An 11535-nucleotide genomic window follows, 5' to 3' on the forward strand; every position below is an offset into this window, starting at 1 on the left:
CCTCTCCTTCATCTCTGTTCCTCTGAAGGCCGTCGTCCACTCTGCTGGTCATCATAATTCTCTGACATTAGTGTAACTCATCTGTTTCTTCCAAAAATGGCAGATGAGCATTTTTTCAATGTAGTTTTAGTTTTTGATTACAGCATGCCACAAATAGCAAATATAATTCTTATAAGAATTTGAATGACTCATTTTTACTCGCATATGAACAAGGTCCAAATTAACACTTAATTAAAATGGCTGGGGGAATTGTGATATTACATGGTTTAAATCGACTTGTAATAATTCAATTCAATTCAATTCAAGTTTATTTGTATAGTGCTTTTTACGATACAAATCATTGCAAAGCAACTTTACAAAAAATTAAGTTTCTACAATATTTAGGAGTAGCTTATCAGTGGTGACTGTCAGTTTAACATTGTTACGATTTAAAATAACTGTTTTCTATTTGAACATATTTTAAAATGGAATTTATTCCTGAGATGGCAAAGCTGAATATCCTGCAGCCATTAATTTAGACTTCAGTGTAACATGAACTGTCAGAAATCATTCTAATAAGCTGATTTGATGAAACATTTATAATTATTATCAAATTACATATTTTTTTAGAAACCTTAATTTTGTCAGGGTTCATAGATGTATAGAAAGTTTAAAAGAACAGTATTTATTAAATAGAATATAAATAAATATAAATATTACATTATAAATATCTTGATTGCCACTCTTGATGACTTTAATGTATCTTAGGTGATTAAAATAATTTCTTTCAAAAAAAAAATTTGACATCTAACATTTGAATGGTACTGTATAATATACATAATATTACATATACTTTTTGTATGATGCTGCACAATACATTACACTTTGTCACAAATATGCAATGCATAGGATGAAGAATAAATTAAATAATAATAATAATAATGCAATATAAAAATCACTTTAAACACTTTCAACCTATAAATTCACCTTCCATTGGCCTTTGCTCCAGAGAGTTAACATTGGGCCTTGAACTTTATATACTATAATTATGTTTAGTCGTTAATTAAAGCTAGCATAGTGCTGTAGTTAAAGATGAGCACAGAGATGATTCTTTCTGAGGATTTTTCATGTAGAGTGGAGTGCTTTGGCTCTGGTCACACTTGAACCCGCTCCTTTCTGCCCCAGTGGTTGGATCATGCTGAGTTGGGCTCATTCCTCGGAGCACTCTTCCAGACGGTTCCATCAGAGTAGAAGCTTGGCAAAGCTTTATACAAATATTCACACTGACATGCTGATAAGCACGCATTTTAACACGCACGGTCCAGCGAGCGACAAGTGTTAATGCCAAAAGCGACCGAGACAAAACAAACACTAAAAATTAGAACATATCACACTCATGTCACAGATGTTTTCGGTTCTACAATTAAACCTCTTTAGTTTGTAGATGTTTTATCCATATTCCTTTACTGCGCAAAAAAAAAAAAATTTAAATAAATATTTTTTTGTTTGTTTGTTTTACTTTTTTCCAGTAAAATTATCTATGTATTCAGAAAATAATTAAATAACACGTTATTATATAAGATCATGAAAAATTATCTTATTTTAAGGATATTTGGATAAGTTTAACTGGAAAACACTGCAAAAATACTGATTTTTGCAGTATTTGTTGTCATTTTCTGTCTTTTCTAATTGTCATTTTGGCACATCCTTAAAAACCATTCTTTCATCTTTCAGCATGATGCAACTTTCTGTTTAGTGTGTCCTAGTGTCTTGGTACTTCCTAATTCTTCCTGACTGCTGCTTCTTTTCTTTGTAATATTTCTTGACACCTGGCTAACACTGAGTTCATTGCACATCAGAACAATGGAATGACTTTGTGCTTGTGTCTCTGTGTCTGACACACACACACACATGCACACACACGTTGCATATGCCATGGTGTTAGTTTGTCCCTGTTTCCTCTGTTTCTCTGTGATCTCGCTTCACGGCTCCTTCTGTGGTGTCGCAATTGATCTGAAATAATTCGATACGACAAGTCGTCAAAACAAGTTCAAACTCATAGTGATGAATTACACATTGCCACCCAAGTTTTTAAAGCGCACCACCTGCCAATCCAGAGAGGACGAGCAGGCGGTCCAGAGAACCGGAGGTTTTGCTGTATGAATAAGTCATTTCTCATGCCAAGCTTTGTGTCCTAATCATTCCTGAATAACTAAATGATGAAAAGTTCTTCACCTCAGATGTCTGCTGTGTCATTGATATTGTGGCTGTCTGGAGTCCTGCGGTGCCTCTACGTTTCTAGGCCACAGTATGAGGTCTGCATTCAAATACCCGACTGTTTTTCGATCTTGAAAGCAAGGAAAAGGAATAAAATATATGATGCCATCTTTTAATCCAATACAAAGGAGAAAATGTATTGAAATTATATTCACAGTGGCTTTAATAGTGAGCATTTGAAAGTTAGACCTCATGTAGGCACATAATTAGCTGAGGCCGCCGAGCGCCAAACAGCGTTCTGTGTCAGTCATTACTCTGAAAATGTTTGATTATTTTTCAGAAAAGACCAAAAAGTCATGTTATTCTTCTGTCAAAGCCTGAAACAACTTTTATTTTGTTGATTTTGTTTTATAGATAAGTACTCTGTGTTGAGGGGTTAAAGCGGGCGTGGGAGAGAAATGCAAAATGCCATTTTTACCATCTCACACTTCCAGGTATCTGGCTCCTTGGACAAAAAAAAAAAAAAAAAAAAAAAAACAACGTCTGTGTGCTGACTGTTTGTTTGTTGTCTTTTTCTACTCATTCCCCCAACTCTCTGAAAACAACCTCTTCCCCATCCTCTCATCTGCCTGCCTCATGTGTTCGGTCATACCTCTGTCCTTTCACACGCGCTCGCGCACGCACACAGACACAAGCAGACGGACCGTCTGTGAGGCAAGACGAGCCATGTCATGAGCCGCAGACTGACATCATGCTTACGCTCAGGCCTTCCTCCAATCACCTGTCACCTGCATGCTGCGCAACACCCCTCGACTCCAAGCTGAGGCACACGTTCGCCATCCCGTCGCGAACTGTCTTCTGCCAGCACTGAGCTCTACACTCTTTCCACACTTCTCCAAGCCTCAAGCCCATGTAGGTTATGAAATCGCCCCAGCACCAAATGCGCTACAATAAGTTTTGTACAGACTTCAGCAGTCTCACTTTTGCTGCTGAGTGAGAGTCCGGCAGGGTGCTACTAGGAAGACCGTTACCATTTATTTCCAGAAACCTTGAGATTTACAGTTTCTCAGGAATGCAATAATATAGGCTATTTTCAATACCAATCTTCATTTTTGATCTGAAACCTACATTAGTGCCAAGCTGTACAGAGACTAGGCAAAATTGGCTAAAAGAATACAGAAATGACAGCGCAAACAGTTATTTGAGCTGTGTAGCTTTGGAGTGAAGCAACCCATATAAATAGCTTTTGCCCAGCAAGCTGGCATTTGCAAAACTTGTCCAATATTTAGACTGGTGTTGCATAGCCAGACTAAGTGCCTAATTCAGTATTCAAACCCAGAATCCAAATACAGTCGATGCAACAGGTAAGAAGTCATTTAAAGCAGTGGTTCTCAATCGGGGGGCCACTAGGGGGCCTCAGCAAACTTCAAATGATGCTTTTATATGTATTAATAATACAATTTCTAAGATGTCTATATTTAAAGTTGTAAGATTTGTAATTAAATCTTGTATTTAATTTCCAATAGGGCAGAAAAATCGATATATTTTAAAATATAAATATATTTTAAAGACAAATATAAGGACATTTTTCTGCATACAGAGTTCTTATCATTAATAATTAATGTATTGACAAACTTAGTTTCTAAACAAGCGTATTTGTTATTTCAAAAGATATATTGACATATAAGTGTTTGCATGCACCTTTAGTCAAACTAGAGCAATAATAAGACTCTTTAAAATGTAATGTAAACTGAAATCCTACCACTCAGGCCTTTGTGAAGTCTAATAGATCCAGACTAATAGATCTCAATAATGTAGCCTAATTGTAGTTTTAGACAACAATCGGTCTTTGCGTTGTGTGCATGCTTCAGAAGACAAAGGTGATACGTGTGTACCTAATCCTTCAGATATTCAGTTACACATTATGTCACATATAGTTGGACAGATGCCGAATGTAGCTCTATTGTAACTGTGCTGAAAAGGTTGAGAACCTCTGGTTTAAAGATTTCACACTAGTGTCACATCCATATCTATAAATCTTAGAATTAAATGCCTTGGATTAGATTCATATTTGGAGCAATCATACCCTGCCCCACAAAAAAAAGTGGTATTATTTTCAAATCACAACAAATATTCCGAAAAGCACACGATCCCTCGTTAGTTCAAGAAAACACCAAAAATGTGTCCTGTCATGTAACAGCCTTCCCACAATCCCTGTTCCCTTCACTCCTACACCCCTTTTATACTGCCTGCCTTCCTCAACTGTGGTGGTAGGACAGGTACCTATGAGCTGCCCCCTGACCTCCCGCCCCCTTCGGCCCGATCAGATTCCCCCTCCACCCCTCTTTACTCAGGGCCAAGCTGCCTGCCGCTGGTGGCTGCAATCAACAAAGTGCTTTATGCTGGTCAAATCCAGAGGCCATTTATCTCACTGCAGGCACAATGTCAGCCCACATCACCCCGTGAGTCTGTTTTTTTTTTTAAGCAAGCCACATATTTTAGTGATTATGTTAGTACTGTAAACATAATAAACAGTAGCTCGACCGTGCTTTCAGATGGCTTGAAAGTGGAAAGGTTTTGTAGACTGCATCTACATATCCAAAGATCCATATGTGTCACGCAATGGCATTAATGTTGTTGATAGTTCTCGATAAGTCCAAAGACAGTACTAGTTAAGACTGATGTGTTTTCATTACCGTAGCTCAGTATGTTTCCCTTTTTGTACCTTCCTCCCTCCTGTTTTTCTGTCTTGCTAACCATGCAAATGCTAAAACCTCATCGGGCCTGCTAATTCTCCATCGACACCCACCCTCAACCTTCTTCTAAATGTTCTCGATGTTTCCATCCATTCCCAACCGCATCCGAACACTTCCTTCCCATCTCACTGGCTCACCACCTTCTCCCTTTTCTCACCTTTCTTTGCATGCGTTTCCTCTTCCTCCTCTTCCACCGCCCATCCGTTTCCCTATTAACCTCTTTGCGCCACCCCGCTTCACTAACCCATCCCGCTGTATCTGCTCTTACGATTACACACCTTTTCTCTTCACTTTACACCTCTTTTCTCCTCTGATCCTGTAACAACCTTCGCTCCTCCTCCTGTTCTTCTCTCCTTCCTTATTTTCTTCCCGCACCCCTCCCCACTCCAATTTCCTCCTCCCGTTCTCCCCTCCTCTAGGACGATAAGGAGATCGACCTGGAGCACCTTCATCACCGGGTTAACAGCTTGTGCACGGAGGATGAGAGCCCCCACAAACAGTTCTCCACCTCCTCCATCGACCTGACGCCCCTGGACATGGACTCCCTCCCAGCCGCCCGGCAGGCCCTGGAGCAGATTAGTGACTTCCGCAACACTCACATCACCACCACCACCTTCATCCCCGAGCAGATCCAGACTCTCAGCCGCAGCCTGTCGGCCAAAGCGGCGGCCGGCTTCGCCTTCGGGCCCGTGCAGGACCACCGGACTGGGGGGCCCTTCCGGCAGCGGGCCCCCAACGGCGGCTTCTTTCGCAGCCCCATCAAGACAATGTCCAGCATCCCGTATCAGCACACCCCGGCCCCCAACTTCAGCTACGGCAACGACCCGGACAGGGGCACCTCCATATAGACTGCAGGGGTTCCTGGGCCTGTGAGTTGGAAACAAAAAAGAGATATATGTAAATACAAATGTTCCTTTTCGGTTGTCGTTTTATCTTGGCTTTGCTCTTTGCGATGGAGCTCATTCGTCCCAACCGAACTCGCCGACAGGACGAGGGTGGAATAAAATGATCATTATTGTCGTTGTGGTTTGTCGGGAGATTTTCTCTGTGAACTAAATGAATTTGCCTTTTGTTTGCCACATTCGATTCAAATGTTGCAATGATAGTATGTTTACCTTTTTTGGATTTTTTTTTTTTTTTTCTCGGGAAGAAAAAAAAAAAGACTCTGCCAAGTGTTTCCCAGATCTGCAATAACTCAGTTTGGAAGAATCTTGTCAACTCATCGACTGAATTTTGCTTTGGTTGACGCCTTCAACATGGCGCTGCTAAACTCAACCTGCTTTTCTCTGAAGCTTCACAGCGAGCGACTGTGTTTCTAAAGACCTCTCATCCTCTCTGCCATCTCCCTGAAGCTGAGATCTACTTTGAGTCTTTAAACGGACACTCTGTGGAAAAGACTCTAATGAACTTTAAAATAAAAAAATAAAAAAAATTATAATAATAAAGTTATTATACTGTGGGGTGGGGGGGTGAAACAAATGCTACTAAATGTCTCTTACTGACTTTAAGTATAACAAATCTTTAATGCGTGGAATGTGTCTGGTCAGAGAGTTTTAACAACAAAAAAGAAAAAAGTGTTCAGAGCTGTCTGTAGTTTTAGTTTTCTCTTTTTTTAATGATTAGTTTTGAAATTGCTTCAGTGCCATCATCTTACATTGATTTGCACCATTAAGAGTTTGTATTCACTAGCCGTACTCCAGGATTCGAGAAAAACATTCTGTAGAATAGCTTCACTGTATATGCCACAATATCGTGGCTGTGCGTCACAGATTTTGGAAATCAAAGAATGAGAGGGTTTTTAAACAAATTCTTAACATGAGCCTTAGGAGACAGGGCTTTTTTTTTTACTTTTCAAGTGTCTGTCCTCAACCTGTTACTATCTGAAAATGCTGATACGGTGGCGACTTTTGAAGGGGTTATTTGAAATATATTTCTATTTAATTTCGTAAATGTTAAGGGGTACTATTTATCTAACTTTTTTTAAAGTGCTAATTGTTTAAACAAGGCCATCGAGGTGTGGTGAGAGTTTTTAAAAAAAACACGTTTCTGAGGACAGAAAACAATCCAATCCTTTTCACTAACATAAACTGTATTAATATTTACTAATGTTAGTCGTTTAGAATGAGCTTTCAGTTTGTTATCCTCTGACTAATTCGCAAATGTTGTGTGTAGAGAACAGCAACAGTGTTTTGACGCAAGCATTCTAGATGTACTTTTCTTAAGATACGATTACTGAAAGACTATAGGAGCAATTTTATTTAGTATCAGTTTAAAGATTTTTATTTAGAGTAAATGAAGAGACATTAAAGTGTATATTTTACATGCAGATAATTTTTTGTTGGATTTAAAGAAGATATAGAGTATAATATCTGAGTCTATAAAGCTCAGTTAGCCACTATCACATTACAAGAAGTTCTCCACGGTTTCTGACAGTAAGGCATTCCTCATTTGACTTCATTTTAATTTCCAAATCTGTCAAAAAGGAGGCAAGGTTTTTTTCCGTAAAAGAAGCATGCAAAACCTGCTATGCCTGTAACATTTTTAATTTCATACATAGAATTGTACAGGATTACATCATTTTCAACTGATTATAATGTACAGTATTTAATATAGGCCTATTTTGTTGTATGTGTTGCATATTATTCAAATGGAACAAACTGAGGCCTCTGTTACAAGTGGCAAAGCTTTCTGTGTATAATTTGTCTAATAAACATGTTTTCTACAGTGGTTTTTGTTGTGTTGTCTGTATCATCAAAAATGGCAAACAGACACAATAATGTCCCGAACAGTACAATGGTTCATGTGAAGAGTAACAAGTTCTCTTTCATACCTTCCAACTTAGGATGAGCTCATCAACATGAAGTTCTTTGAACATAGTGAAGGTTGTGGTCAAAGGTTAGCCACTGTTGGCTTTTGACTTTGTGAACCAGATTCATGCTCTACAGGTCAAAGTGAAAGGCACCACATCATTTCAAGTCATGCTCTAGTGATTGAAGAGTTTGTCGCCACAAACCCTGAACCTGTCATGTTCCAGATGTATTAGGCCAAGTTCTTGTACGTGAGTCTGTTTATGCTATGTATTGGATGCAATACAAATCCAAACTCTAAAGCATCAGATATATTTTTATTTATTCATTTTTTATAAACGATAAAAAGCTTACACTTACCGCACATAGCATTGCACCCATGGAGGCTCTTCAAGGACTAATATACAATTCCATGTTATATGGCTGTCATTTTCTGCTTGAAAACAGAGGATAATTTATTAATCAAATTAGAAAAACGTTAGAATTTCACTCCTATTAAAGTTGGCCACTTTTTATCGGACGACGAACTGTAGCAAAAAGGCTGTTTGTATTTTGATAACTGAGGCTGAAATTCTCAAGTTCTGAAGAAAATAAGCACTTGATCTACGGTAAGTGCGTTGCAAGTCCACTAGATGTCGCCTTTGTGGCTTTTCAGTTTCCCACAGCTGTAAAGAGATGCATACTTAACTGTGCACCTGTTCTGATATTTAGAAAATCAGAGAACATTGTTTCAGGTTGCATGTATTATGGAAAACAATACATCAAATTAAAGGCTTGTGATTTTTTTAATTAAATTAATTTAATATAAATTATTACTTTTATCTATGTAAATATTTGTTATATACACAGCACGTTCAGCAGATATATCTATATATATATATATATATATATATATATATATATATATATATATATTATATATATATATATTTAATGAATGGAGTAGCTGTGAAATTCATTATTGGGCTACTAATAATAATACTTCGTGTGTTGAGGAGCGTTGTGATGTGTTTTATCGACTTTTATCAAGCGCGCGATATCTCTGGGTTTCCCGGGAGACAGGAATGAAAGAGGCAGCACGCAGACTCGATCGCGGTGGCAGGCCCCATCGAGACACATTTTGTGCCCTTTTTCCAAAGAGTTCTTCAGGCGTGTCGAATGGAACATTGAGTCTCTATTGTCCCTGGGACACTTTAATAATCGACGGCAGCAATCCCAACCTGTTGTTTGCTTTAGGACCTATTCCAAGACACACAAGCCGCCTGGATGAGGCTCCGGTTGGGGTGAGCTCAGGCGCCAGTCCGCAAGCCTCTGCGCTCTATGAATTCATGAATAAATGTAAAAAGATTAATGTGAAGTTTTTAATGCAAGAAAACAGGAATTAAGCTCCTGTGCATCACTGCCTTACATTAAATATTACTTGTTTCAGTGACTAACCAGGGAACGCAGCTGTACTCAAAAAGTTCTGCACATTGCTGTCCGCACATTTTCCACGTTATAACTAATTAACTTCTAATATTAATGCCTTTTCTTAGTTTCACGCTAAGTTTATATGCCTAGCTGATTCCATTTATTTTATTATAGGTTTTTAAATATTTTATTATTTTTTCTATAGTAAAATCAAAGTGTTTGTCATCAGCAATCGAAAAGGGCGTCATCGTCAACATTATTATTAATAATAATTAATTTATAATTTTATCTTTTTTTATTATTATTATCTTACTGCCCTTTTTGTATTTGCTCTCTTTCTAAAGCTCGTGACAGCAAGGGACTGTCGCGCCTCCAGATCAAGTGTCTGATCTTTGGGAAGCTCTTTTGCTGAAAGGGCGTTCCTTAAATCGGATCAAAAGGTTTTGAACTTGTTCAAAAAGAAAACGAAACTCAATCTGGTATTAACACTCATTTGTGAATGTGTTTAACTGTGCATCAATAAAATAATGAATTATTGCTATTTGCTTAATGTTCATGTTGCGCAGCTGAGTTTTTTTTTTTTTTTTTTTCTTCTATAGAGAAGTATTTGTATAAGTGTATTTTTTTATTATTATGTTAGATAATATGTACGATTGTAAGTAAGATTATATTATATAAGTACGATTATGTAAACTAAGAAATAGCTTAATGATAAATGTCTAAATTAATAAAACGTGTTTGTAAACAAATTTCTCGAATAGCCTATTAAATTTCGTTGACAAATTAAACCAAAAAAAAAAGCGTTTTCATTCCATGCGACTGTACGCATGCAGTACCTAATATATCAATATAGCTAATTGTTTTCTTTAAAGCTATAGAACAAAAGGTTTACTTTAAGCAAATGACGCTAAATTCAGCTGTCCACGAGCATTTAATGGACACAAGCAGATTCAAAGCACGGTGTTCTCAAATAAACAGTTTTGATAACCCCTTTCACTTCATTTAAGACTGTCGAGGAAAAAAATGTTTCTTCCTGTTGCACTTTATAGACAAGCCCCCGGTTTCACAGACGAGGATAAAAGGGATAGTCTACTCCACCCCAAAATGAAAATTTTGTCATTAATCACTTACCCCCACGTAGTTCCAAACCCGTAAAAGCTTCGTTCGTCTTCGAAACACAATTTAAGATATTTTGGATGAAAACAGGGAGGCTTGAGGCTGTCCCATAGACTGCCAAGTAACTTACACTGTCAAGGTCCAGGAAAGTATGAAAAGCATCGTCAGAATACTCCATCTGCAATCAGTGGTTCAACCGTAATGTTATGAAGCGAGGGCAATACTTTTTGTATGCTAATAAAACAAAAATAACTACTTTATTCTACAATAAGTATCCTTTTGGCGGGGCTGACACAGAGCGTACACCGGCTGCATACTGCTCAGATTCTCCAAAATGGCCCTAAGGTGATGTGAGGAGAGACAGAGGAGAGGAATTGTTGAATAAAGTCGTTATTTTTGTTTTATTCTTGTTCAAAAAGTATTGTCATTGCTTCATAACATTACGGTTGAACCACTGATGGCAGATGGAGTATTCTGACGATGCTTTTCATACTTTCCTGGACCTTGACAGTATTACTTACTTGGCAGTCTATGGGACAGTCACAAGCCTCCCTGTTTTCATCCAAAATATCTTAAATTGTTTTCCGAAGAAGAACGAAGGTTTTACGGGTTTGGAACGACATGGGGGTAAGTGATTAATGACAAAATTTTTATTTTAGTATTTTAAACCTAATCCAAGACTAAATTGTAAATCCGAGCTGTTTCAACTGAAAGAAACTTGTACTGACTGATCTTAAAATATGTCAGTGCCTTTGTTCTTAACCAAAATTCACACAAATAATCTCTCTCTCTCTCTCTCTCTCTCTCTCTCTCTCTCTCTCTCTCTCTCTCTCTCTCTCTCTCTCACTAAGGCACGTTAATAAAAACTACTAAAATGTCCTAATTGACTTATTGCCTAATCCTGTTTTAACCTAAGCCCTCTCTATGAAACCAGGCCTAGATCTAATTTCCTAAACATAGCGTGTTTCTGAGTGCGTCCTGTGGGACGACCCATTGTGATAATAATTCTCTAGTTAAACAGGTTTGAAGCTCAACATTACAAAAAAAAAAAAAAAAAAAAAAAAAAAAAAAGTTTGAGCATAATAACCTCTCTCGGGTTTACTACGACTTCTCATTGGTCGCCTACACGCGCCTGCCCCGCGTGCTCTTATTGGTCAAAGTGCCACGCGACCAGCTTGAGAAGGGGGGCTCCCCGGCGCGTGCCGCTTTTAAAACCGACTAGTCGCCCTGAGACATCAGTAAAGAAATCC

The 11535-nt window shown here is 38.0% G+C and overlaps 1 protein-coding gene across 4 annotated transcripts in view; it reads left to right on the forward strand.

Annotated features, from left to right (window-relative positions):
• grid2 (glutamate receptor, ionotropic, delta 2) overlaps nt 1–7679 on the forward strand; it is a 382152-nt gene extending 374473 nt beyond the window's left edge. The window contains exons 16-17 of one of the 4 annotated variants that reach the window (XR_006155441.1): nt 2611–2690; nt 5372–7679. Coding sequence is in view for 2 of the 4 variants with exons in the window: in XM_042729880.1 (XP_042585814.1) it covers nt 5372–5800 (429 nt within the window). In the remaining 2 variants the exon portion in view is untranslated. Of the gene's footprint in view, nt 1–2610; nt 2691–2884; nt 3109–5371 lie in introns of those variants that run through there. The other 3 variants (XR_006155442.1, XM_042729881.1, XM_042729880.1) reach the window with 3 other exon arrangements.
• Nucleotides 7680–11535: the final 3856 nt, after the last annotated feature.

This window comes from Cyprinus carpio, chromosome B8 (assembly GCF_018340385.1).
Source record: "Cyprinus carpio isolate SPL01 chromosome B8, ASM1834038v1, whole genome shotgun sequence".
NCBI classification, from domain to species: Eukaryota; Metazoa; Chordata; class Actinopteri; order Cypriniformes; family Cyprinidae; genus Cyprinus; species Cyprinus carpio.